Source organism: Anopheles maculipalpis, chromosome 3RL, assembly GCF_943734695.1.
Source record: "Anopheles maculipalpis chromosome 3RL, idAnoMacuDA_375_x, whole genome shotgun sequence".
Taxonomy (NCBI): Eukaryota; Metazoa; Arthropoda; class Insecta; order Diptera; family Culicidae; genus Anopheles; species Anopheles maculipalpis.
This window is the reverse complement of record NC_064872.1, coordinates 61,308,504-61,336,474: the sequence shown is the minus strand read 5'-3', so window position 1 is coordinate 61,336,474 and position 27,971 is coordinate 61,308,504. Positions and strand designations below refer to the sequence as shown.

General features: G+C 41.7%; 1 protein-coding gene across 2 annotated transcripts in view; it reads right to left on the bottom strand.

The window, feature by feature from the left end:
- The window catches only part of LOC126562638 (zwei Ig domain protein zig-8), a 165,644-nt gene that overhangs the window by 98,254 nt on the left and 39,419 nt on the right, over window positions 1–27,971 (bottom strand). The window contains exon 3 of one of the 2 annotated variants that reach the window (XM_050219194.1): window positions 11,070–11,159. In XM_050219194.1, coding sequence (XP_050075151.1) covers window positions 11,070–11,159 — 90 coding nt within the window. The remainder of the gene's footprint in view (window positions 1–11,069; window positions 11,160–27,971) is intronic. The other variant, XM_050219195.1, reaches the window with a different exon arrangement.

Genomic DNA, 27,971 nt, shown 5'->3' with positions numbered 1-27,971 from the left:
AGACCCTCCTTGTTGAGCGCAGTCGAGAATGTCGGCAGACGACCGGGTACAGAAATCAGAGAAGTGTTGGCTACCAAGGACCTCCCCTACATGAGGATCATTTACCGATTCGCCAGAGATAACGGTCTTGTCCTATGATTCCACATCCCAAGTATCCTTCCAATCCTTATTCGTATTCCCCAATTCCTTTTTTGTTAAATGTTGTGTTGTCTATGTTTTAAATGTATTTTTTGTAGTGCCACGGGCGATCCGATGACTGGGCAACAGCACTCGAGGGTGATTCCAACACTGCCGTAAAAGGGAGGCAGGCGTTGTAGAAAGTGCAGTGTTCTCCACTCCAATCCAGTTTTGGCACATTGAGTTTGACAGTGTTGGCGTCGGGTTCGGGGTGTTTGGCGGGCTCAGTCTCGGGAGTAGTGAAGTCGCTTTCGCTGCTGCGGGATGGAGCTTGTCGATCATCCTTCGACTGGACGTTGACTAGAGTGAGCTTGGAATGTCATTGCTGGACTGCACTGGATAACACTGTACGAAGACAAATAAATGTGCTGTCTTAACAATATTTGTTTGTTCGTTGCAGTCCAGACCAATCCACAAAGGACAACAATAGAACGGCCACAACACCACAATAGCCGGAATTTGGATGCAACCAACCACCATCATTACAATAGCCACAGCAATAGAACCGAACCATCATCCATGATTACATGTTCATCATCATCATCATCATCATCACCATCATCATCACCATCACCACAACCATAACCGAGTATGCCCGGGATAAGGCAAAAAAGAAGGAGAAAATGCCTTATCAATATAATTGATTTTTTTTTTCAACACAAGTGGTGTTGACAATACGGCACTGGACCGTCATATTCAATTGTAAATAAATAAATAAATAAATAAATAAATAAATAAATAAATAAATAAATAAATAATTTTATTTTGAATTATCTCCACTATTCTTTTGTAGTACATCATTAATTGATTATAATTCGGGAGAAATAGTGTTAAATGCATGTCATGACCAATAAAACTGAGAAAATCTAATTTGATTCGAAGCAAATCGAAGACTCATTTTAACTGACTCATTCATGATGCATATGAAGTAGAAAGATTTAAAGAAATTAATAAGACAGTGGGGAAATCAGCGATAACGTTTTCATAATTTGTTTTATTGACCGACGGACCACAAATCCCTGTCGAGAGCGTAAAAGTATTTTAGTAAATTACAGCTCTGACAGCGACGCACGCAGGACATTCATATTGTTCATAAACACTAAGTCAGACATGACAGGTTCGAACGCATCACAAAAATAATGTACAACGGGACATAAGGAAACTATGGAAGATCGGAAGATCCGAAAGCTGTGCGCATATCATCTACAGAGAGCAAACGGACCACGCTCGTAAAATACGGGCAGGCGCATAGAGATTGACTGTTGAGAGTAGTTGCCATTTAGCAGCCCCGCCAGGAACAGTAGCCTGACGTTCAATATCATTTCCTCGAGAAGCTGGAGCCGGTAGTCAGAGTGCTTGTCCCAAGAACGCAGGGCAAAGCGAGAACACTTTCGCTGAATGGTTTCAAGCCGTGCGAGAGGCTGAAGGGCAGTAGGCCACCAAATGACGTTACCATACTCAAGCAAGGTTGTCGTGGATCAATGGGCCCTTTACAAGCTCGGGATAACGTGGAGCTTCTCGGCCGCTCACTTTGCTTACCGTCAAACCCACCCACTGCTATAAGCTCAATTGTTATAGGACTTGAAGAACTAGCCTAATTATTTCTAATCATTAGACATTTGCTATTGACATTTTTTACACTAAACTATAAAAATTTCAATGAAAAAAAACCGAAAAAAGATCGAAAAGGATGTCTATCGCTCTTCGACAAAACCATGATGAATCGAAATTCGCACGTAGCATTAGCGTCGTGTAGCATTAGCGTATTTTTTGTGAATAATCGCAAACTCACCACCAAGCAGTACATATCAAACATCCAACTCTCAATTCGTGCTTCATAAACATAAATTTGAGATTAGATACCAGATACTCTAGAGAGAGAGAGAGAGAGAGAGAGAGAGAGAGAGAGAGAGAGCCTTACTCTACCCTATCATGACTGGTTTAGATTAAAAGAAGTGCAGATAAGCACCCATTTTTTACATCTTCCTTTGTCAAAATCAACAAACAAAATTGCACGACTTCTACCATATCGATTACCTTAAATAATAAATCACAACATCATACCCACGCACGCAGCAAAACGCCGACGTTCCCGAGAACTCGGGAAGTAAGCAAAAATTGCGTAAATCTTCGCAACACGCTTTACCTTTTCATCTTTTGAACGTTCTGCAATCGCTCGGAGTGGGTGAAAGACACAAGTGCGTTTCTTTTCACCACTTTAAAACATTTTTTAATATTCTACATGCGAAGTTCACGCATTTTGATGCTTTCTCGCTAACGGGTAACATTGTTTCGCATCTACTGTGGTGCGTGTGGGCCGTCCCGTTGATGCGATCAGGCGCTGAAGTGATATCCAACATTAAGCTGCAACCCTCGCCTTGTTTGACACAATCAGGACACGATTGCGAACCATTTCAAAGTGAATGCTTACCGTGTGAAGAATGATGAAATGGTTCGCTTTCAGTGGAAGTGTTCTATCGTTTCATCAGTTTCGTTTGTTTTTTGTTTTGCTTTATTTTGTTTCGTTTGTGTTTTTTATTCGACTTAGCTCCCATATCGTAATCTCGCTGCGTTACAGCCGTTACAGGTTTATGTTTTTTTCCGCTCCATATCGTTACTACTGTTTGCTTCTCCATCTCCACGAGCAATGAACGGATAACAATCAATGCATTTGGCGGAAAATAAATATCGCCATCAAATTTGGGAAGGAAATAAATCTCGTCTCGCTGTTGATTGTTTTCTTTTCTTATGGTTTTGAGTGGCTCGATGTTGAGGGGGAAGTTTATTTTGCTCCAAATAATTTAAAGACAGTTGTTTTTCTGTGTAGCTTTTAGTGCATCTGTCTAAGCTCAGTAGCGTTCCGATCATATTGTTTGAAAGGGATTCACTAGAGTCGACTGTTTGTTATATTTTTCGGAAGCGAACAATAAATGAAGGTATAGAATATTTTGAGTGATTTGTGAACTGGTCAACTTTAAACCTAATAATACAAAATCCTGCTCTTGTAAGTGTTGTACACGTTCGATAAAATTCAATGGAAAACTGTCCGGAAAAAGAGCAGCGAAATAAATAGTATCAAAAGCAAGTAAAAATTGCACAGATTTATCACGTCTTCTAAGGATTTCTTGCTCTTTCTATCTCCCGCTTCTGCTGTTGCGAAACCAATTCAGTTTACTGTGTGAGAAAATTTTGATCCATTTTTTCCGTTTGCCAGGACCGTGATTCCCATTTCAATCTTGGCAGGGGTGGGGCAGTGGTTCAGCTTCCTGCCGTTAAATTGCTAGCCTTGGGCTGTGTCTGCTTCGCCACCCATCATTCGTTTGAGGCATTTTTTAGCTTCTTTTCAGTGTGCTGGAAACTCAGTTTGCTATTTCCGTTTTTTTGCTGCTGTTGTTCTTGCCGTTCAACTAACAGCATTCACTCTTCCATTCTTCAAAGCTAAAAGCTCTTTCAACGCTATCAGCTCGTTACTGCTTCTTGGCGTGTAGTATTAGCAGCACAAGAGGCGGTAACACACACACAAAACAGTAACATCCCACTGCAGCATCCTGCTTCAACCGACAACTTCGCTGCTTTGCGAGTCAACGCGTGCTTAATGTTCTATTTTATCGCCAATCATTTTTCCTAATGGTGCTAGCCAGTGCTGAGTGGGTGTAGTAGCATCAGCTGGAATAGAGCTAGGACCAGAGTTCTGTTTTATCCTTGGTTGACGCATCTTGGGAACAAGAATTGAGGCTCTATTCTTGCTTCCGCAACATGGATAAAACAATCGCTACAGCCACTTGAGCGCATCCATCACCAAACGATCTATCGTTGGGATCGGGATCTGGCGAGCAATCGTTTTGCGTACAGAAGCACAAAAGAAGCAACGACATAAAAAAAAAACGAACACTTACATTTATCCGACCAACCGTCTGCCTTCGTCAAATCAACATTCAATTTTCATAATGCCCATCAGCATGCTCACAATGCCCGGCTGCTTGCAAAGACGTTGACAATCGAATATGATAAACAGAGGGCCCATTTGCTGCTTCTGGCCACCACCCACCATTTAGCTTTCCCTATTCCCGATCCGAAACAAACTGGGAAGATTTATGGCACAATATTGAAGTGTTATTACCGTCAATTTCAGCAGAATGCAACAGAGAGAAAGAGAGAGGGAGAGAACGAGAAGTGCGTAGTGGCTTATTGATTGCTCGGTCGACTAATTTTATGTCGCAAACTTTTAACGATGCGCTCTGTCAGTTAGTGTTTCGGGATCAAGTTTTTCGGGCGTACGTTTAATCGACAGCTGTAGCAACAGCTATGCGGCATAAAGTATGGTTAGGGTGCGAGAGTTTTAAGTCTTTATTACGAAACTAAAATCTATTAAAAAGCCACTAGTGGCGGGAGCTGTGATCTGAATGCGAGCGATTGGAGCGATGAAGTACCGTAGAGCTCTTGCGGTGTGATGAGTATGTATCGTTTGAAATGTTAACAATGTGGAATTGCTAATGCAGATATTTGATTTTTCCCTGTACTCAGTAAAAAGACAGGTTTGTAAAAAGGACAGTAAGTAGGTTTTTTTTGTATCATTAAACCATTTTAAATCGCAATTTAAAAAAAAAAAACAATTCGTTGAAAAACATATTTTTAACGGAAGTTCTGTTTTCGCCCTATTGGAATCCCATGAGGTTACGCAAATCCTGGCCATAAGACGATACTAGGAAATGGTTTTGGTTGTTGATTAATCAGCGTTTGGCGAGGATGCCACGAGTCATCAAGGCGGTCATTGGGTCTAATCCAGAAAGAACTGCTAGATTCGAAAAACAGTAATTGACACGTTTCTATTGGAATTGCAAAATAAAGCTTTGATTTTCGGAATTTTGGTTGTTACAAGTAAAATGCTGTTGAATCGAGATCCACACTTGATATACTGATCAGAAATTTGTACACCAGCCACACAATATCCAAAATGATCTTTTTCTGACCGCAAACGAGCTAACCTCGTTAAAATATGAAAATTTCTCGATTCCAAAGTACAGCGCTTATGAGGATTTTCAGGTTCAGTATGCATTTTGCCATAGTTTTCAAGGAAATCACCTTTCAAAATATGAACCACACTAAAAAACGAAGGTTTTCTTTCATCCCCGAAATCTTTTCGACTTTCTGGACAATAATTCATATATTCCGCATTGGCTTAAATCGAGTTCAATCTATATTTTGGTTTTTGTATTGAATTTCTGATGTTCAAACGAAAAGAACACAAGTTCAGAACATTGAACCTGTTAAATAAGTAAATTTTCAAAGTCTGTTTCGATCTGCAGGATACTTTAAGCAAGAAAGCCGTTCTAGAAATGTTGAAAGAAGGGCTTGTCGTTCCACAAATTACGTGACGCCGAAATCGAGATTTCTTTATCCCCTCCCTATCGTAACGAAACGTACCGCAGGAGTGACACCCTCTCCCCCCCCCCTTCCCTTCAATATTACATAACGGTAATGCAACCCTCACCTTTAAAAAATTCATCAAATTAAATTTTTTTGATAAAATGTCAGGTTTATTCAACGTTTTATCGCAAATATTACGAAAAAAAGTTGTTTCAGTGGTGGATGCAATAGCGGTGGCGATCTTTAACGGGCTAGAAGTTGTACATTTTAGACTGTAACAAACACATGTGCTACACAAAAAGTTGAGACTTTGATCCAGGGGTATAATGAATAAAATGAATAGTTTTAAAGTAATATTTTAATTTTGGGGCGTCCCGGTGGTATAGGCGACATCGACACCGGTCTTCAAGCGGCAGGACCGAGATTCAAATCGCATCCGGACCGTCCCCCCGTAGTGACGACTGACTATCCTCACTACGGAGTATGACTTAGTCAGCAATACGGCCGGACTGTTCCTTGCCGAAAGAATTAAGAAAAAAAAAGATTTAAATTTTGGAGCAATCGACATGAATAAAAAAATCGAGTCCTGAACTTTAGTTGCATATATTTTTCTGTTACACAACACACCTCTGTCCCTTGTTTTACAAATCTTAGCGTTAAAGAGTTAATTCCCCCAATTCAATCGTTACGTAATTTATGGACATATCCCAAGATTTTTTTTTTCAAATTGTTTAACTGCGATCTTAAACATCGAAGATGTGGTGAAGTGTTTCTAGTCAAATATCAATAAAATAAAAAAAAATGTTTAAAGCTATTTTTTCTAGTGACAAAGATTCATAAATTATGTTTGCGTTTGATTCACAAGCGAGTTAACTTCACCCAACAGTTGCATCGTCACCTGAAATGATAGTGGAAGCTATCATGGAGCACCCACAGCATAAGCAAATGACAAATAAAATCTCCTTGCCCATCATAACCATTTGCTTCCTTCGGTGCAGTGCCCTATTCCCCTTCCTGTTGTTCCATCCATAACTTTCCACACCCATAACTAAAACACCAGCTTGTTCCACTCGATCACTATGTGCAACAAAAAAAAACCCCTAAAACACAAAGCAGATACAATATGGTTTGCAAACAATGGACCCACTGCAGGGTAGAACTAAAAGACGAAACTAAAGAAATACTATCGCACGGACGGTTCAATAACCGACGAAACAGTAGGACCGGGATCTCATAAATAATCACTAACGTATGCAAACACTGTCATCCCTGCTTTTCCTCGTCCTGTTACCTCATGGGTGTTTTCGGGGTTATTTCGTGTCGTGTACACATTTTACTATTGAAAATTCCAGTCTCCACTGAAACACAAAAACCAACCCCAAGGGATGGAGTAAGTGTGCAATAATTTCTTCTGCTAACCCGTTGCACTCGTTGCACCACTGGTAGGGAAAATCATTCAAATGTTAAGCAGCAACTGCACAACACTTCTCAGCAAATAAGTTATCATGAACATTAAAGATAAATTATTACCCTTTACAATGCGTTTGTTTCTCGTTCTCGCTACTGCTTTTGCATGTGTAGCGCATGTTGCATTCGGGTCATTTATACTCATGGAGCGGAGTTGTAAAGAACTATGCTGGTGTGTATGTTAGTATTTCATTGCCTTTTTGGATGGACGCATCAACTCATGCCAACATACGAACAGCCACCTAGCTGGTCCTGCCTCCTAAGCGTCCGAATCGTTGTTCTGAATATTTATTTATTAAAAACTTGCTGAGCCTTTACCACGAAATACCGGGGCATACGGCCCATCATGGTTGTCCAGCGTTGTCCGATCAACCAAGCCAGGATCGAATTGCATTCTTTCTAATCCCTCCCGTTTGGAGTTCGCCGAATTGGTGGATTTTTCAGCGAATAAATATTTACCTTCCATCACAATACGTACCAGCGGTGCCAGCGGAGAAACTTGTACGTGTTCTGTATGCGTTTTTTTGTGTGTTTTCACTGTTGTTTATAACTCAGTGCTGGCTTCACACTGGCCCCATTTTCTGGAATGGTGCGCCGGAACGGTCTGGTAATTTTGTGTTTTCTATTTTCTCTTTACTTTTCCCTAGCTTTGCACTTTGCTGCTCGTCCAAGTCGTCTAGAAGATTAGAATAGCGCACGTTGCAATAGGAGCGGGCATTTGGCTCCGATTTTTCCGACCCACCGGTTAGCTGAGTATGGAACGTATCGGCCAAAAATTATTGAGTCGAAAAGACCCGGCACGGTGGCCGGTAGGCTAATGTGTTTTTCTTCGCAAAACAGATAGCGCAACTGGGCGTGCTAGGCGAGCTAGACGAAGCTGAAAGCTAATGAGGATTAGCGCACTAGATACTGCAGTGAAATCGTTGGCTCCGGTGGTCGTAAATAATCGCCATAAATCAATGGTACGAAGCAGTTGGCCGTAGCTGTGGGGTAAGGCGGGAAACAAGCTACCGAAAAATACCGAACAAAAGGCTTTCAATTGAGAAGCGGAAAAATGTTTCGCTCGATGCGTTGTAAATTGATATGAACGAAATAGTTCTGACGTGCTTTTTGTTTTGTTTGTTGTTTTTTGTTGTTGTTTTCATAAACCTTGTTATTATACTTTTTGCAAGGGGGCGAGCTTTTAATTGGCTTGAATTTCATGTTGCTTTCATGCCGCAACAAACAATTAGCGATTCATCATTACACACATACGCACTGGGTGAGCGATGTGCAACACGATGCAATGTTGAGTGTAAGTTTCGCAATTCAACAAACCAATCAATTATCATGCGTTGTTACGTTTGAAGAAATGGGTTATCATTATTTTGGAAACGGTAGGGTAGCATTACAATACAAATATAAAAACCAAAATGAACGGAAAATTGGTTGCGGGTCAAAATAACCGAATGGACATTGATTAAAACAAAATTCATGGTGGTTGTTACCGTAGAATCCAAATGAAATGTCTCGGATTTCCTTTGAACAGAAATTAAATATGAAACATAAACTTTTTTCTTTTGCTAGCAGTTCTAATTATTGACATGCAGTTACTTGTATGAAAATGATTTTTATTTCTTTAACACAAAAAGAGAATACCTAAAATTAACACACCTATCGCATTGCAGATAATTTTGTAAAATAACTTTTTTTGCCATCCACTTAACATCATGTGGTCGTACATGACTCATTCCATTTTAAGTTTCTTTTAATAGATTTCCAAATATTATTTTTCCATATTTCTGAGCTTGAATTTAAAAGAATTTTTTCTACAATAAGTTGGATTCTATTCGCAATTCTGTTTTATATCTGTAGAAAACGTTCCCATCAAATGCTTGATGTGAACGATAAAAGATCATCATATGATCTTTTATTATATTGTTTATACCATAATATCGTAATACAATACCTTGAATGTAAAACATATTACTCCGATGCTAAAAACGGATAATCAAGGTTTAAGTTTTTATATTTGCCCTAATATGCGGCACGTAAAACACTTATAACCTTCTTAAAAATAAACCTTTATTTTATGACTACGCTCTAAAGGGCTATAAATAAGTTGCTAAGCATTAGAAAATGGTTTGAAACCAGGAACTAACCTTATCCGATAAAGAATTGAATGATAATTATTATACTTTTCATTGATTCTGCATATTTTTACTAATTCTTTACTTATATAACATGTAAATGGGCTCAGGATTCTTGTTTAGATACGTGACCATTTATTAGCAAATTTAATTTTGATAACATGGAAGCCACGTGTTTGTTTACTGTTAATAATTGATCTTTAAATAAACCTTTTCTAAATGTCAGTTTTTGGTATTACAAAGGCCTCTGCATGAGACATGCAATTTATTTCAATTAAAAATATGATTGTGTTGGGAAAAACGCTTTGCTTGTCTGCAAAAATAACAAATAAAGCTTTGATATGAAGTAACGAATTAGCAAAGTAACTAGCATGTGAGAGAAATTATCGTTTGAAAAACTTAATGAAAAACCAATATGTTGGTGGCACGAGTAGTGGTCCTGTAAATCAACACTAATTTCTGCAGCTGTGGGATCCACTCCCCTAATGATAACTGTGCCATCAAACTCCAACAAACTTTACCGTGAGGTATGGAAAAGGCCGACCAACTTGCCAACAATGGTCGACTCCGCCCTGATGAACCACACAACACCCTTTCACGCCGAGATGTCATTCGCTTCACCAACACCCTTATCTTCCAACACTGGAACTTCACATGGCACATCCTAGATCTAAGCAACAAACTCCTATCCCTATCAAGCACAACACCGCTTCATGGGAAGATATCGAATCCAGCCACATCCGACGTTTCCTTTCCCGCCTTTGAGTAGGTCATACCCGCCTTACACACTCCTACCTCCTAGAAACATCCAGTCCTCCACTCTGCAGCTTCTATGGTGTTGACATCACCGTCCGCCACATCCTCACCGATTGCCATGGATACACGACACACCTAGCCACCTGCCAACTAGACACCGATTCTATCACCCGAAAAACCCCAGCAGAATCGCCTCATTAGATTTTTACATATTTTCCACAATCGGGGCGGCCCGATGGTGTAAGCAACAGCGGCGCCGGTCTTCAAACGGCAGGAGCGGGGTTCGAATCCAATCCGGACCGTCCTCTCGTAGTGAGGCCTGACTAACCTACTACGTGGTATCGGCAGTCTAGAAAGCTATTTCGATGGCCGGCATGACCTTAGAGGTCGTTAAACCAATAAGAAGAAGATATTTTCCATAATATTTAAGAATCACCTGCAATACTTTCGTATGAGAATATACCACTTATTTATACAATAGAGAGGCCAATGTAGTCTCTAAGACTCAAAAAAACAAAACTAATTTCTGCTGGGTTTATCTACTTATAGGTGATCATACGTTTGAAAGCAATCAATAATTCTCGTCGATCTTACCACCGTGCAGCGTAATTGACTCGCCAGGCTCCCGTAAGCTACTACTCTTATGAGAATAGCACCCAGCTCGTAAAGTCTTTGCAGGCTCTTCACACGGAAGATAGAAGATAGGCCATATTTACATTTAATGCGTTCTAATTTCCAATAGAATCTCTGACGTAATGGTTTGGCAGACGACGGTGGTACACCGTGAATGCTTTCGAGAATCGTTGATCAAGACGGCGGAACGGTTGTGGCTCCCGATTAGTGCGTAAGTAACAATTAATCAGCACAAATGTACAGAGTAAAAGAGGTCAAAAAAAAACTTTTGAACTAATGTTATGAAATGCATTCTACTCAAAACAACATATCACTACTTAATAAAGGAGAAAAATTTCTTTTACTACATGAATGAAAGTTTCCAATTCAATAGTGATACCCGATCGCTACTTCTGTAAATGCACCAGAATGTTTATGTTTTCCACACCTTGTTCTAAAATGCCAAACACACAAACATTCATTGCTTTAGTAACAAATTTTGGTTTGTACATCTTTCGTGCAACGGTGGGAAGGAAATGCAAATCAAACACTTAGACAAACCCAATTTACACCCACTCTGTCCACGCCGGCCACTTTGCACACCAGGAACGCGACACCACCAAGCTGGACGGTTGTGTTGTGCGCCATCACCTGAAAGTATTGAGAGAATGAAAAATTGTAAGATTACTTTCCCATGAATAGAGACATCATCAGTGGCAGGGAGGAAAGAAAACGAAAAAAAAAAACAAACAAACAAATATCGCAAAGAAACATAACCAATTTGGGCAAATATAAATTACATTACATCACATCCACGTGCGCCAAAGCTGGCCATACGTACGCCGAAAATGGATGGATAGGGTGGGACGAACTGGGTCGATGGGGTATCCGCTTATAAATACAAATAATCATCATTTATCTTCGTGATTGATGAGTGCGCGGTTTGTGCTAATCTTTCCTTCCAGCCCTTCTAAGAAAGTAGTGCTTTTCGAACTTCGCCCGGCTGACGAATGGAGCCATCCCTCTATGCAGCGTTATTCGATTAATTAATGTGCGCGAATGTTTCGCCTTTGGAAGCTTGCTCATGTTGCTGTTTGTGTTCTGTTTTGCATATACCAGGAATCAGACGAAATGGGATGCTGGTTTTCTTAATTTCCTTTTGAAAATTTGAGAATGTTTAATCAGCTACAGAGCGAGCTTATCATTCATATTTATTAGCCACTTTAGCAACTGTGTCTCTATTGCTTTTAAATCTAATTATCGTGGCTGCATTGTGGTTGTTACAGTTGCGTCATTTAATATTATGGATTAGAGTTTGGTAAAAAAAGCTACTCATAAGAAACCAGCAATATCCACTTCGGTAATTGCATCGCCAACAAGAATCATACAGCAATTTGTAACACTTCAACCAACAACCTCCCCTAAACTCGCATGATACTTTTTTTTTTGTCTGCAAAGTTTTACTCCCAGCCCGATGGAAGCAATACTAATGAAATCGAACCAAGCGCCATTTTGACGATTCATAATTTGCACGGATAAAGCAGCCCAAAAGCCCTCGCGGCGCTCTTTCGCCAGCAGTGCACCTGTGCAGGAGACCTAACAAAACGACGGTACCAACAATTGCTTCCGCACTTGACATTTGGAACGCGTACGTAATAATATGCAAATAGAGGCACGGACATAAAAATCTACTTTGAAAATTTGTGCTCAACGAAACCGATCCTTTTGCGTTCTTGCTGCGTTCCAGGTGCTTCACAACTTCCACACACCGGTCCAGCTGTAGGTGCAGCGTCTTGACGACGTAAACGACCCATAAAGTATATGGCTCTGCCTGCATAATGCCAAACCGGAGCACCGGGCCACATACACATGTGTGTGTGTGTTTTCGTATGTGTGACGCTTCCATTTTGGATGGCATCGTTACCATTTCCATTCCGTTGCCGCAGTCAATATTTGTCAAATGTTTGTGAAAGATTTATTTCATCCACCCGTGCCGCATCAGTCGGTGGATTGATGAAGGAGAAAACGAGTGAGAGAGAAGGAACGACAGTTTCCTTAGGGGGTTGTGGTTTTGTAGAATATAAATAATATTCCACCAGGATTTTGTTGGTAAGTTCCTGGTTTAGTTCCATCGTGGTTGAGGTCGATTTACATTACAGTCTTTTTTTTACTGCAGCCAGCGAAGAACGGAATGCAAACGAAGGATAACCGATTTTGGTTTGGACGAGTGTTGCTGGATTTGGGGATTGGTCTATGCACACCTTGTACGACAAAAAGGGGAAAATTGCGATTCGTTTGCAAACCTTGCAATGGCGCAAGCACTACTTCCGGGGAGTTTTCCAGAAATTTTTTTGGTGTTGTTTTAGATTGGTCGTAGAGCGAAAAGCAAACGTAAGAACATTTTGCTTGTCTTGAAAGATTTGCGTGCACAGCTGTAAGGAGTCGAGTGGAAAGAATCACGAATAATACTTCTTAATATGATTATGCCGCTTGGATAAAGTAAGAGTTTAGTTTGACTTTTGTGTTTGTTAGGGATTTGCGCTGGTCAATCATCACTCCAGTTCCGAAATAATACAATTACTGATAATGATTTCCAACGAACAAACCAAATGGTTGCTCTTGGTGTAGGTGTAGTTCATAGTTCATAGTTCAGAGGTTATAAATAAGCAATGAAGCGATAGAGCAATAAAGTTAATATTTTGAACGTTCTATTGGTGTAAAAATACTACACCCACACTTGAGTAAACAAGCTTAAAAACATTTTTGGCGGATCTAAATTACAACAAACCCAACCCTAGGAAAAGATCGATTTAATTAGTTCGTTTTTTGTTTTAGTGTATTTTCAATAGATGTTTCAGTAGAAAGCTGATTGAAGACGCTGAAGAGTGTGTTTTACTAAAGAGCATTTTAGTGGATTTGACAACTCGTACTAGATACCAATACCAATACACTAACATAAATTTCAGCTTAAGGTTATTGTTCCGTCCGCAACGGATATTTCAAATCCATCAAAAGAACATGTCATCCCCACCGGAACGGAATCATTCCGCTCCCGTTGCCACATAGCGAAGTGTTGTGAGTAGAAGAGTAGAGAGAAAAGAAGGAGTGTGATTTCCGAAGCGTCGCAGTGAACACGTGTGTACCGACAGAGCAAAAGAAAGAAAATACAGTCCACAAAAGTAAACCAACTTTATGTTTTGGCTAATTGATTTTGGTCCGAACATAAATTTTGGTCCGTCCGAACCGGATTGAAGTAGTGAAGACCGCCAACCTCCGGCTCTATGAAGTGTTTTACTGCGACCCGCCATCCTCCGGCTCTATGAAGTGTTCTACTGAAGACCGCCATCCTCCGGCTCTATAAAGTAAATAAACTGTGTATCCGCCATCTACCGGCACCGTGAAGTGTGAATTGTGAAATAACAGTTGAAGTAGTGAATCCGCCATCCTCCGGCCCTGTGAATAGTGACGCTTCAATCCGATTGCGTCATATTATTGAATCGTGATAGTGTTGAACCAGAGAATCCGCCATCTTCCGGCTTGTGAATTGTGACGCTGCTTCCCGATTGCGTCATCCCGTAGATTCCTGAATCCTTGTGTTAGTTCGTGATTTTCCAAGATCCTGTGAAAAAGATTATATGCACGATGCCACCCAAGTTGCAAATCCTCCGCGCACCGCGTAAACCCCGTGCGACGCGTGTAGCCCGCCTCCAACGCGCCGCTCCTAGCATGTCCAGCACACCTCTTTCCTCCCGCGTCATACAAGTGAAACCTTCCGTGGTTGTCCCTCCAAGTGAAGAATCCAGCGTAGAAAATAATGTTACTGTGAAAGTATCACCGGAGGTAGAATGCAGCGCATACATGTGTGACTTGGCGTTTCAAGAATTGTCACGTATAAACCATGTGCTTACGCAGAACAAAGCCGAAAAGGACACGGTATCGTCAGCGCAGTGCAAAGTGTTTCGCAGAAAAATAGATGCATCGTATGATGAATTCGACAAGCACTATGGTGAGTTGGTAAAACGTGTTAGTGTGAGTGAGCGTTCCAAGCATGAACTAAGATTCCGTGAATTCCGATCCATCCACGAAAAGGTCTTGTTGGAATTAGAATGTATTGAGGAAATCCTACTAGAAAAGAAACCAACACTTGCAGGGTTTTCCAGCAACGCCGTTCCGTCCATTGTAGTCCATGCACCGCTCCCTAGACCGATTCCTTCGTTCAGTGGAAAATATGAAGAATGGGAACGTTTCAAGACCATCTTCAAGGACGTTGTCGAAAAATCAAACGATAGTTCACGCATGAAGCTATATCACCTGGAGAAAGCGTTGTGCGGTGAAGCGGCAAAAGTGATCGACGAAAGAACTATCAACGAAGGAAATTACGAACGTGCATGGCAGCTTCTAACCGATCGATACGAAAACAAAAGGCGTTTAGTTGATATTCACATCCATGGTCTGTTAAACCTAAAGAAACAGCAGCACGAAAACTACGAAGAACTACGCTCACTAGTGGAAGAGATAGACAGCCATATCGAGAACTTGAAATACCTTGGAGAAGAGTTTACCGGACTTTCCCGTGCAATGATTGTGTATCTCATCGCTCAAGCTCTTCATCCTGAAACGAAGAAACTGTGGGAAGGTAGTGTCGCCAAGAATGAACAACCCGGCTATGAAAAGACCATGTCGTTTTTGAAAGATCTTGTGTCCGTGTTAGAAAGATGTAAGAACCCTGTTGCAAGCACAAATGTCAGAGAAAAACAGATTAAGAACCCAACAACAAAGAACCATGTTTTTGCTGCAACCGTTTCTGACCAATGTGAGATTTGCCATGGAAACCATAAGAACGTTCAGTGCTCTATTTTAACCAACCTGAATCCTACCCAACGAAATGAACGAGTCCGAGCCACTGGTTTGTGCTTCAACTGCTTGCGAAAAGGCCACCGTATTCGTGATTGTCCGTCCGACAAATCCTGTCGCAAATGCCATCGTAAACACCATACGTTACTCCATAGCGAAACCAAATTCCCGTATGAGAACACAACCCATCCTACGACATCCAGTGTAAACGTGCAACCGAATATGGCATCACAGTCCCGCCCAAATAGAAACATGAATAACCCTACCATCGCCGAGCAACCTGTGCCCTTCACATGCTCATCGAACGTCGCCCAAACTTCCAAGACTGTGTTGTTGCTCACTGCTGTCGTGAACGTGTATGATAAGTGGAATATGCCGCATCTCTGCCGCGTTCTGTTGGATACTGGCTCACAAGTCAATTTTGTGACCGAAGAGCTAGCTCATCGTCTTCAACTTCCTGTGAAACCAGCTAACGTTCCAATTACGGGTATTAACGCGCTACGCACACTAGCCCGTGATAAAGTGGAGTTGAAAATAAGATCACGTGTCTCCTGCTACGAAGTGAATCTCGAGTGTTTGATAACCCCTAAAGTGACCGGTACCATTCCAACATCCAACGTGAACATCGACCTTTCGCTGTTACCCATCGGAACCATGCTAGCAGACCCAATGTTCTTCAAGCCGCAAAAGGTAGATATGTTGATCGGAGCCGAGTTGTTCTTTGAAATCCTCAGGCCGAACCAACTTGAACTTGAAGCCAATATGCCGATGCTACGAGAGACACATTTCGGATGGATTGTGTCAGGAACCGTTGAACATCCACAGGAACACGTTTCCACTCAGCGATCCTGTCATGCATCGGTAGAAGATGTCGAAGAAATGATGCAAAGGTTCTGGCAAGTTGAGGAAGTTCCAAGCGCCTCTCAGCTTTCCAAGGAGGAGCAGGATTGTGAAGCACATTTCATGTCTACCTACCAACGAGACGAAACCGGCAGATTTATAGTCAGACTACCCTTCAACGAAAGCTTGGATCAATTAGCCGACAGTCGAGCACTCTCCCTAAAACGGTTTCTGATGCAGGAGAAGAGACTGATACGCAACACTGAGCTACAAGAGCAGTATAAAACGTTCCTTGAAGAATATGAAGCTTTAGCACACTGCCGAGAAGTGCATGAGGAAAATGATCCTCCAAACCGTCAAGTCTACTATATGCCGCACCACGCAGTTCTCCGTCCATCGAGTTCCAGTACCAAATGCCGCGTCGTGTTTGACGCCAGTGCTAAGCCGTCACCATCCCAACTGTCGTTGAACGATGTACTTCAGGTTGGTCCTGTTGTACAGAACGACCTGTTCTCTATCGTACTGCGCTTCAGGAAATTCAGGATTGCCTTTTCTGCCGACATTAGTAAGATGTATCGCCAAATACGCCATGCCGAAGATGACCAACGATTCCTGCGAATTTTCTGGCGAAGTGACCCGGCGCATCCCATGAGAGTTCTTGAACTGTGCACTGTTACCTATGGCACAGCTTCCGCGCCATACCTGGCTACAAGATGTTTGGTACAACTTGTAGAAGAAGATGGTGGTGCCTTTCCTTCAGCGTCCCGAATAGTGAAAGAAGAAACGTACATGGACGATGTACTTTCCGGAGCATCATCAGTGGAAGCTGCAATCGAAGCGCAGCAAGAACTGAAACAACTCCTTCTGCGAGGTGGCTTTCCGATCCACAAGTGGTGTTCCAACTCAACCGAGTTTCTCGAACAAATTCCCGAAGCAGACCGTGAAAAGAAGATCCAGAATGCTGAAAGAGACATCAATGAGACCATCAAGGTGCTAGGTGTGTCTTGGGATCCGAATGCAGACACACTATCCGTAATGCATCCTACCAGCCCGCCAACGCCAACTGATCCTGTGAAGCATAATGTCACCAAGAGAATGCTGTATGCTGCCATAGCCAAGATGTTTGACCCTCTTGGATTAGTATCACCCGCTCTGGTACTAGCCAAGCTTCTGACGCAACGATTGTGGAAACTCAAAATCAGCTGGGACGAGCCGGTCGACGAAGCAACACATCGAGAGTGGCAAGTATTACGAACATCGTTTAATCATTTGAGATACTTTTCTATCCCTAGATGCGTCACGTTTGATGGAGCCATTGAGTACGAGCTGCATGGATTTTCCGATGCCTCGTGTACTGCTTATGGCGCCTGCATCTATGTGAGAAGTATATTCCCAGACAACTTCGCCAAGCTTCAACTACTCACCAGCAAATCGAAGCTTGCGCCGTTACACGACCTCTCCATCCCGAGAAAGGAGTTGTGTGCAGCCCTCTTACTTACTCGGCTCGTGCAGAAGGTGTTACCTGCAATTGATTTACCGTTCCGAAAAATTGTGTTATGGTGTGATAGCACAATTGTATTAGCCTGGATTAAGAAACCACTCCATCAGCTGCAAGTATTTGTAAGAAACCGCATTGCCATCATCCAAGAAAGTACGAAGGAATGTTTCTGGGAATACGTCCGTTCCCAAAACAATCCCGCTGACATCGTGTCCAGAGGACAGCTTGTTGAATCCCTAATGAACAACGATCTATGGTGGCACGGTCCTGAATATCTCCAAAAAGCTGAATATGAGCTAGAGACGATTGAATGTATACCCGATGATAGCCTGCCAGAGCTAAAAGAAGTAACGGTCACAACCGCTGTGAGGACCGACGTGTTCCCCCTGTACAAGTACAGCAGTTTTCAAAAGACAAAACGTGTTATGGCCTATGTATTACGATTCATAAGAAATTGTCGTAAACCTTCGAATCAACGTGAATCGTCTCCGTATTTGACCGTCACTGATCTACGCCGATCTACTGAAACGATAATGAAACTGGTCCAACAAATCCATTTTGCTGACGAAATCAAACGTGTGGTTGCCAATGTACCAAGAAAACTATTTCCCAATCTTCGCCCAATACACCACGATGGCCTACTACGAGTGGGAGGTCGCCTGGACCGTTCACTACTTCCCTTTGAAGCGCGCCACCCAATTATTCTCCCGAATAACGGCCCGCTAACGGCTCTTGCAGAACCGTCCTTGGAGAATGTTAAGGCATCCCGATTATCCAGATGGCAACATCTACAAAACTCCGTGAACATTTCTGGCGTGCCTGGAGCCAGGAATACTTGAACACCTTGCAACCACGTAAGAAGAATCTTCAAGCAACACCTAACATCCGAAAGGGAATGATCGTACTTCTCCAGGATCGCAACCAGCCACCGATGAAATGGAAGATGGGTAAAGTTACATCCGTCTTCCCTGGTAACGACGGTTTAGTTCGAGCCGTCGATGTGTTCAGCGGAGGATCTACCTATCGTCGCAGCATCAACAAGATTGCGCTGCTACCAATTGACGATAATACGCCCGTTCCTAACAGCCAACCATAAGTATTGAGTTACCTCAACGGGGGGTGTATGTTCCGTCCGCAACGGATATTTCAAATCCATCAAAAGAACATGTCATCCCCACCGGAACGGAATCATTCCGCTCCCGTTGCCACATAGCGAAGTGTTGTGAGTAGAAGAGTAGAGAGAAAAGAAGGAGTGTGATTTCCGAAGCGTCGCAGTGAACACGTGTGTACCGACAGAGCAAAAGAAAGAAAATACAGTCCACAAAAGTAAACCAACTTTATGTTTTGGCTAATTGATTTTGGTCCGAACAGTTATTCTAGAAATTAATTTCATAAAATTAAAAAAATAATTTACGTTGTATAGAATATTACCAATGGACAAGTTTACATTGTACTGCCTGTTTTCAATCCTTCTCTTGTTGTCCTTTGCGGTGCTTACACATACCCAACCATTACGTATTATTCAGAACTTTTGTTAATTCCCTATAATTACTTCAAAGCCTATATCTTTTCATTGTGTATCGCACAGAGTGAGCTCTCGCTGCCATAATGAAATGAAAGCTTTCATATGCATTTGTGAAAAAATGTGCGACGATAAAATAATCTTCAAAACGATCGAATGAGAATAAAGGAATTTTAGGAATAATGGAATTTTTTACCATTTATTCACTTTGAAAAGCAACTTTCAAATAACCTTGCAAATATGATAATGAATATAAAATTATGTAACGAAAACTGAAGAACTCAACGATTAGAAATTTCAGATCATCGCACCATGCGTATTCTTTCACTTTCAAATCATGTTGGTAAACTATAGAAAAACACTTCACAATATTCACAATGTAATACAAAATATAATTTAAAATCCTACAACATCAGGTTTAGCAGGCTTAATTTTTTTATATTTCTAGCTTCTAAATTTTCTATTTTTTTCTAGATTTTAGTATCAAAAAGCAATGCTTTAATTGCATGTTGTCAAAACGAATATCATTAAAAACTATGCGCCAACTTTATTTGATACTGGCCTAAAAAAAACGCTCAGCAAACGTTTGCCAGCTGGAGCAAAACAGGATGTTAGCAATCATCAAACGAATTATACCTTCAACCGGACCCGGTTCAGTTGCAAACCGGTTCATTTATCAACAATTTAATAAAGAATATCAATTTCAACGCTGTCATGAACAATTCCATTTCCCGCCTTGCACTGATAGCTCTAGTTAATCGCCCTACGTGCAAAGCCATTTGCAATCGCTTGAGGGCAAAATAAATGTGGGCTTTTTTATCGCCACTTTTTCAGCGCATTTCCTCGTACAACTAACCGTTTTAGAACTGGTGAGTGAAAGCTTTTTCATTTGAAACTAGGTACAGTAAAAGGTTTCAACAAGGAACAAAAAAAAAAGAGACCAACTGCACCTCCACATTGGCAATGATATGTGATATTGTCGCCCGGAGAGGTTCAATTATGGACCGTACGGGCGATAATATCATTCCCATCGGCGGCAATGGCGCTATGTTTTATGTGGTGATTTTTTATTTGAGCTGGACATTTTTTTAACTGCCTTTTTCCCTTTTACATTTTGATAATATCTAGCCTGTCTACAAAACCTGCACCACTTGGGTTACTTATGGATGTAGAGAGTGAGGTGTATTTATTACGTTTGCGTTACTAAATCATTGCCGTGAGTGTCCTTTTTTGTTTTTATTTATTTTGTCTATAGGTTGGGAAAAAATACATCAAAGGTTAGAACTTTAATATTAATTGATGTAGTTATGGATGAACAAATCAATTTGAAACTAACAATTATTCTTTTAGCAAAGAAAGTTGTTTGAAAATCAAAAAAAAAAATATTATAAAAATTTCAACCAAAAACTGACCCTTGGTATTGACTGATGATATATGACGATTGCTGGCTTTGTTACTTTATATCAATCTTGAAGTTCTCTTCATTGTTCAAAATATTTAGCTGTGACAGCTTCACAATCCCATCACACACGATGACCATTCGTACGACAATCTGCTAAAACTGACTCTGAAACGAACCGTCAAAGTTATAACTCAACGGAAATGGCATTCTCGGTCCAAAAATTTGAGAACCCAACTTGCGGTTCATTGTCGTTTTTTTTTCGACTCCGAACTCTGATCCACTCGCTAGACTGGTTCTCAATTGTTATTGTCCGTGTTGGTCGATTGGGCCCCTTAACTTTTCGCTCGTTACGTAGGCTTAACGGTGTTTGATGGGTTCATAGGAACGGACGATGCCCACACGTTAGATAAACATGGACAAACGTTTGACTGATTCTCGCACGTTACGAGACACAAACTGCTGAGCTGCGTAAGTTAAGGCCGTGTTTTTGAGAGTCATAAAATGGTTATAATTTTATTAGCACATCTTTGCCTGCCGAGCCCCGAACGCTCGATGCTGCCATGCGGTACTGCTGCGGCATTCCGGTTAGACAAAGCGGCTGGATCTCTCTAGAGGACGTCGTTGAACGGCATCGCACGATCGCATCTGCCCTGAGCTAGGATAATTTTTCTCCAGTCGTTTCTAACCTAATCCACTTCTTCGGTCGAGGCATCGCTTCTATCGCTGATCCTGATGGTTGCACGCTGGGAGAAGTTAATTTTTCACCTCATCCCTAGCAAACGACTTCTTTTACGACCGGGATGATGAATAACCGGCAAACAGCCTACCAGTACTATGGCTATACTGAAGTGGTACAACCATCCTTACTGCCGCTCAGGATTTGTGAGTGAAGAGTTTGAAGAATTATTCCAAAATTAGAAGCAATCGAGCGAACAGAACCGTACCACACAGCTGGAGCTATAGTAAGTGGCACAGTCAAAGGGGAACACTGTTTAGAATGGTGTTGAGAAAACTGTTGAGGGTTTTGGGTGCTACTGGTGACAGGCACGTTGGAGTAATTTTAGACGAAGCGTTTCACCTCCTATTTCTGCCTCGGGAGGAAAAATCGAATCCAAGGAAAGAAGAACTATTGAAAGGGTGAAAACGGTTGAGTGCTACTCAAGCAAACAAAAGAGTCTGGGGTTCCGTTTGGATGAAACGCTCTGTAGAAAGTGATGAATTTTACAAACCATGAAAGCATTGCAAACAATTTTTTAAGGAACACTGAAATATAATACGAAACATGCTTCGCATGACATTTGTTCCTGGAATTCACCTGAAGCGATTGTCTAATCTAATAGACTTTTATGAAGATAAAAGAAATTTAGTGCAAGAAGTTTAAGTCCTTAAGACTCAGTTTTCAAACTTAAGAGATCATTCTTAAACACTAAGTGTTAATAAACAGTGGCAAACCTAGAGTAAAAGAAAACTTTTTGAGAAAAGACGACTTGCAGCATAGGAGCTTTTATACGAAAAGGCCTCTTTAAAACCAAGTTTCTTAATGGACTATGTCCCTTAAGCGACGGAGTCTGATGGAAAGAGAGGTCTTTGCAATAACGAAATTTCGTGGCTTAAGCAGGTTTAGCTAAGAAGCCTCTATGATGATTCTTGGTGGATTAAGTTTATTGGAGTGGGACTCTTTGATTTTCAAGACTTTTGGCAATGTCCGTTGTATAAAGAAGCTTTATTAATGACGAAGTCAAATGCTCAAAGAGGATTGGAGAGACTTTGCTGACCGTTAGAACAGCTTAAACAACTGGTACTAATTTCTAATGAGTGATAGTTCTTTAGAAGGCTTTTAAATACAAGAATCCTGTGAGCATGACGATCGTTGAGTAGCTTCAAACACTGCTTTACACACAACTGTACGCTGCTTAACACTGAAACTTTTTATTCTACAGTTATATAAAGTTGTTTCAATTTTTGTTTTAACCGCATTTCTAAACATTTCTATTATCCTCAATTGTACGACAAACTCTTAAATTTCCCTCTCTAAACCAGGTACCATTTCTGCAGTCAAAAATTTCTCAGCCATATCGTAAGGAACATTAAGATATGGTCAGGCTCCGCAATGAGACACCCGTAAACTACTGTACCTTATGACCATTGTTTCGGCCAAATACGCTTTGTTGGAAGTTGAACTTGTGTCGGTTTGTTTGGCGAGAAAACCAGTTTGCAAGTGAAATAAAAGCTCCCAACACAAACGAATGGAGCCCTCCCTACCCACCTCCTTTGGTGCGCTCGTTGTTCACCCCGTTCTTCTTCGGCAGTGTCATGTTTGCCAGTTTCCTATTTTGCATTCGACATCAAACTTAAATAGCATAATCATTGGATAACTTTGGCCGAGAAATGGTTTAGCTCGTAAAAATAGCGAGTTCATGGACTGTCTCAACGAGCGGGACCGGCGTGTACTGTGAGCAGAGCAAGCAAAAAGTTGCGTTTTAATCCTTGCTGTCGTTTTGAAAAATTCTTTGTCTTGCTTTTTCCTTTGCTGCTTTGCTTCGTCTACCTGCGTAGTGGATTACACTGGTAAAGAAAAATCGTTGTTTTGGGAAGCATTTGAAGTATTCGCTTAAGTCTTTCGCCCGGTCCTGTTCGCTGGGTAATTCCTGTTCGCGGAGTGAACTACAGGAAAAAGCAGACCCTACCTTTTATCTCCTGTTGGCGCTTTGGAACGCGATGAGCCTGTTTGCTTACTTGCGGTTTTGATACCGTGATTCCCACTAATGCTAAACTCGCCGTCACTCACACCTCTCTCCAACACCCATTCGAGTGTCATTAAAAACAGGCAAACCGATAACGCCCAAGAAGCTGGTGTCAAGAAACAGAGCAAGTTGTAATGTCGGGAACAATTTGTGAAATTGAAAAACTTTCCACTGTTACAACGTGTCGCCTATCGGAAGCGGTTGACCAGCTGGGATTGGAAGCCGTGAGCCGTGCGGTGTGGCGAAATCAAATGATGCAAAAGTTTGAGCTACACCCGATGTGCAACGCGCGTTGGTACGCGAGCATGATCCCGGGGAAAATCTCATTTGCTCGCTGCCCCCATCTCCATGTCCTCGTAACCACTGGTCCTTCCCTGGGCGCTCATCGATCACGTCCTTTCTAGCGTGTTTTATAACTCTTAACCTTCCGCACAGCCCTACTGGGACACTGTTGCCCACTTTCACCGTCCGTAGGACGTAGGAAAGTTACCAGTTTTGCTACCATTCGCCATGAGAGAAGTGCTCGAAAAATGGTGGAACTTATTGCGAAACGAAACGAAACACTACTCTACAGCACGGTCCTGCCATAGTCAAATGAAAACGTTGAACCGGAAGCGTTTATGAGAACGAGACAGGACCGGAAGGATACCGTGGGTACTCTATTTTTTTGCGTGTCATGATAAAAGTGTCACCGTGAAATATCCTGGCGCCATTGTTTTTTTTTCTTTCTTCACCTCACTCTCGCACGCACCCCATGCACGCTCTCTCTCTCTATCTCGTTTGTAACCGGTTACACGATCGCGTGTAAGTGGACTGTTCTACTAAAGGGCGTAGTAACGCGAACCGGAGTGACATCATTTGTTTCCGGTTACTAGTTATTTAATTCCTGCTTCTCCCGCTCAGTACGCCAACTCCCCTATACCCCTCTCACGTGATGTTGGATCACACCAAACACCATAAGGGCTCTTGTCTTGTTTTAGTTTGGCGGCGAAAAACAGCACCCGTTGAAAGAGAGCTATTAAAATAAACAAACCGTGAAACATCATTTCGTTAGCACCGCATTACAAGCATCGGTTTTCGTGTTGGTTTTTGGAAAAATCAACAAGCTTCACGGTGGAAGAAGAAACAAGCGTTGTAATGGAAATTGGAAGGCTCTGCTCGTGCTGCTGCTGTGTGCATGCTGTGTATATGAGTGCCGATGTAAATTGGAAGAGCAGGAAATTTGTAATTAATTTTTACCATTCAAACACACACACTCATACCCCTCGGGGTATTGTCTGTTCGGGTGTGGTCCCAGGATCAAGTGGAGTGAAGCAATGTAAACCATTACAAAAGTACACGTTCAAGGGAGTGGTTAAGGGAAGGTGAATGGATTTTAAATTACATGCAGTTATCATAATTTAATGGTTTGCAGCTCACTCCCAACCGGTTTTGGTTTGATGTAACGGGTATCAAATTGATCCATTCGTATGGCATTACTTCAGGCGACCGGAAATCTAATTATCATACTTCTTCTGACGTTATTCGCTATCGGCCGATGTTCTTGTATGGTCTATTTTAATGATGAGGTTCATTGATGCGATCATTGTTTTTATTGAATCTTGTGAATTACGAACTTCTATAATGAAATAATCATAGTCAAGATTATAAATAAATCCTTTGCACAACGTGTTAAGCGCTGCGTAAGTTACAGCTGCAGAGTATATTTCACAAATAAGTGCCTTGTTGCATCTCAGTCGCTCATCTTAGAATCGTAGATTTTAGTGAAAGAAGTGGCGTTGAGCGTGTAAGAACTAAGGATTCATTTTCTGAAGGTGATTAAATTGCTCAAATTATTTTTCTATGTTAGTATTACATATTTTCAGTAAAAGCTTAGTTCAAAGATATAACGATTGATATTGTCAGATAAAAAGCTAACTGTACCGCAAAAAAGCTTGCCTAAGGTGTGCCACAGATTTATGAATAAACTACTTTAAATTTTTACAAATTGGAGGATTATAACAGGTTGGCTGATAAGTCCCCGGTCTAACAAAGAAAAACACATTTTTTTGTCAAAATTCGTTTTTATTATTCAACATAGTTCCCTTCAAGAGCGATACAACGATTATAACGACCTTCCAATTTTTTGATACCATTTTGGTAGTACTCCTTCGGTTTTGCCTCAAAATAGGCCTCAGTTTCGGCGACCACCTCTTCATTGCAGCCAAATTTTTTCCCTGCGAGCATCCATTTGAGGTCTGAGAACAAGAAAAAGTCGCTGGGGGCCAGATCTGGAGAATACGGTGGGTGGGGAAGCAATTCGAAGCCCAATTCATGAATTTTTGCCATCGTTTTCAATGACTTGTGGCACGGTGCGTTGTCTTGGTGGAACAACACTTTTTTCTTCTTCGTTCTTTTTTCGTTCGTCAAGCAACCAAAAGTTGCTTGACAAAAGACGCTCTGTCTCACAAACTAATTGACATACAGACGTCAAATTTTGACACGAATCATTTGAAGGTTGGTGCTATATAATATACAGTATACATCTCTCCTATTTCATCATTTCTGCTCAAATGTCGTCTATTGTTTCATTTTCTTTTGCATCGCCTGTATAAATAGATAACACTGTCAACCAAGTCAGACGTAAAGACACCAAAATGCAGAAGCTTTCCTTATCTTACGGATTTTCTTCAAAACAAAGCTGTTCTAGGTTAGTGGATTTTAATGAACATACGAATACATGGTCATGGATTCCTTTCAAAACTGACGAAACCCTCTAATCCTCTATGCCTTGAAGAGGACTATGCACAACATCATTTTCACCTCGCAATAGATTGAAAGATTAGTCATCGAAATCGATGGAAAAGTTTAGCGAATTTAGCACAACACAACACATACAACACGCAATTAGCATGATTACAGTGCAAAACGACTTGTTACTACTGCTGTACAAACGAAATAATCGCTCACCATTGGATCAACCGAACTCTGCAGCAAACATCAGCTGGTAGCCGGAAGCCCGTATCATGCCGTTCGGATAACGGAGCGCCGTTTTCCCCATAGGCAAAACTTTCCTATATATGGTCAATTGAGCAGAAAATGGAGAAATTGATTTCCCCACCGCACATGTGCCACACCACATCCCAGGCCTCAAATTGTGCCTCAATTCGCTTGGCCTGATTTGTCGTCATGACTCGATAGGGGCTAGAAGATGAACTAGAAGTAGGGAGGAGTAAACGATGTAACTGATTGTTCAGCACCCCAAGACTTCAAACGGCTGGCGTGGAGAAAAATAGGGGAAGAGAGTGAGCTAACGCTTTCCCTTTCAGCACGCTACTTGTTTGCCAAGGTCTGTTAGCTTTCCCTTTTTTTGCGTTTTGTGTGACTTCCATCCCTACTTTTCCGGCCGAAGCTGTCCGGTAGCTGTCAGACGGAATCCACCCGTAATACCAAACAATCCTAGTGTCCGTACGCTACTATTTCTCTAGGATCTAGGCGACATTGCGATGGGTTTTCTGAATTCTTTTTACTCATTTTTTTTTTTTTTTTGGATGGACTTGCCTTTCCACACCCCGACACGTCATCCCGAAGCGAAGGATGGGAATCAGTTGATGGGTAAATAGGCCCAAGCAGCGTCGTACTTCCCGACCACCACCACCACCACCAGTGGGCATGTTTGTGGTCATTTGTGGGTCAGTAAATTGCAAACGGCACAATGAACTCGAGAGCTTTCTAGCGAGGTAGGAAAAAGCATTACAGAACAGTGGATGCTGTATGCGATCGCCATGGTGCGAGAAGGCTTCAAGGACGCATATACACACAAACAAAATTACCTTTCCGCCCACAAAACAAACGAAATCTAAATGACAAATGATCCAAAATTACGGTCCGACATTTGACGAAGGTGCTCTGGTGCAGCAGGTCGGAGCGGACGAGCGTAGTGGAGTTCGGAAAAAAAAACACCGAACACTGAGCCTGAAGATGTCGACACCATAGTGGTGAAGATAAATTGATCGGCGCGAGAAAAATAGCCGCATAAGGAACAACTATTCGAGGCCGTTCCTTACTTTGTGCCTGCGATGGGAAAAAACTTCTTCAAGATTCGTATGGGAAAGGAAAAAAAAATGGTGGGACGAATGTTGTAGAAAGCAAAGGTCCATTGCTACCACGTGATCCTCATCACAGAGCATGGGCGGGTCTGATGGGGTGAAAAAAAAACCAACAAAAAAGCCTAGTGAAAGGTGTTTTCCTCACTTTTTTCCCCGTCTAGCGAGGATATCCGCCCGGAATCTAGGTCGGCGAAAGGTGGGAAAAAGAGGACTTGGGCAAAATTTACGCAACTAACTACCATTGTACGACGCGCGTTGTGGGGTACGCTGTACCGGACACGGGACAGGAAGCGGCAGTGAATACCTAGACTCGAATGCCACGAGATAAATGCTACAGTTTGCAAGACACACATTCACTCCATCATGGAGTCCAGGTGAACTACCGTTTCGCAGATGTTTTTCATGGATGTCTACCTTTACAGTCGCACACAACAAGAACTTGGGGGAAAAAATATTTCCAGAAAAAGTTAGTCTTTTTCGGCGAAAGTGTCCAAATCCTTAACATGGGTCAGTGG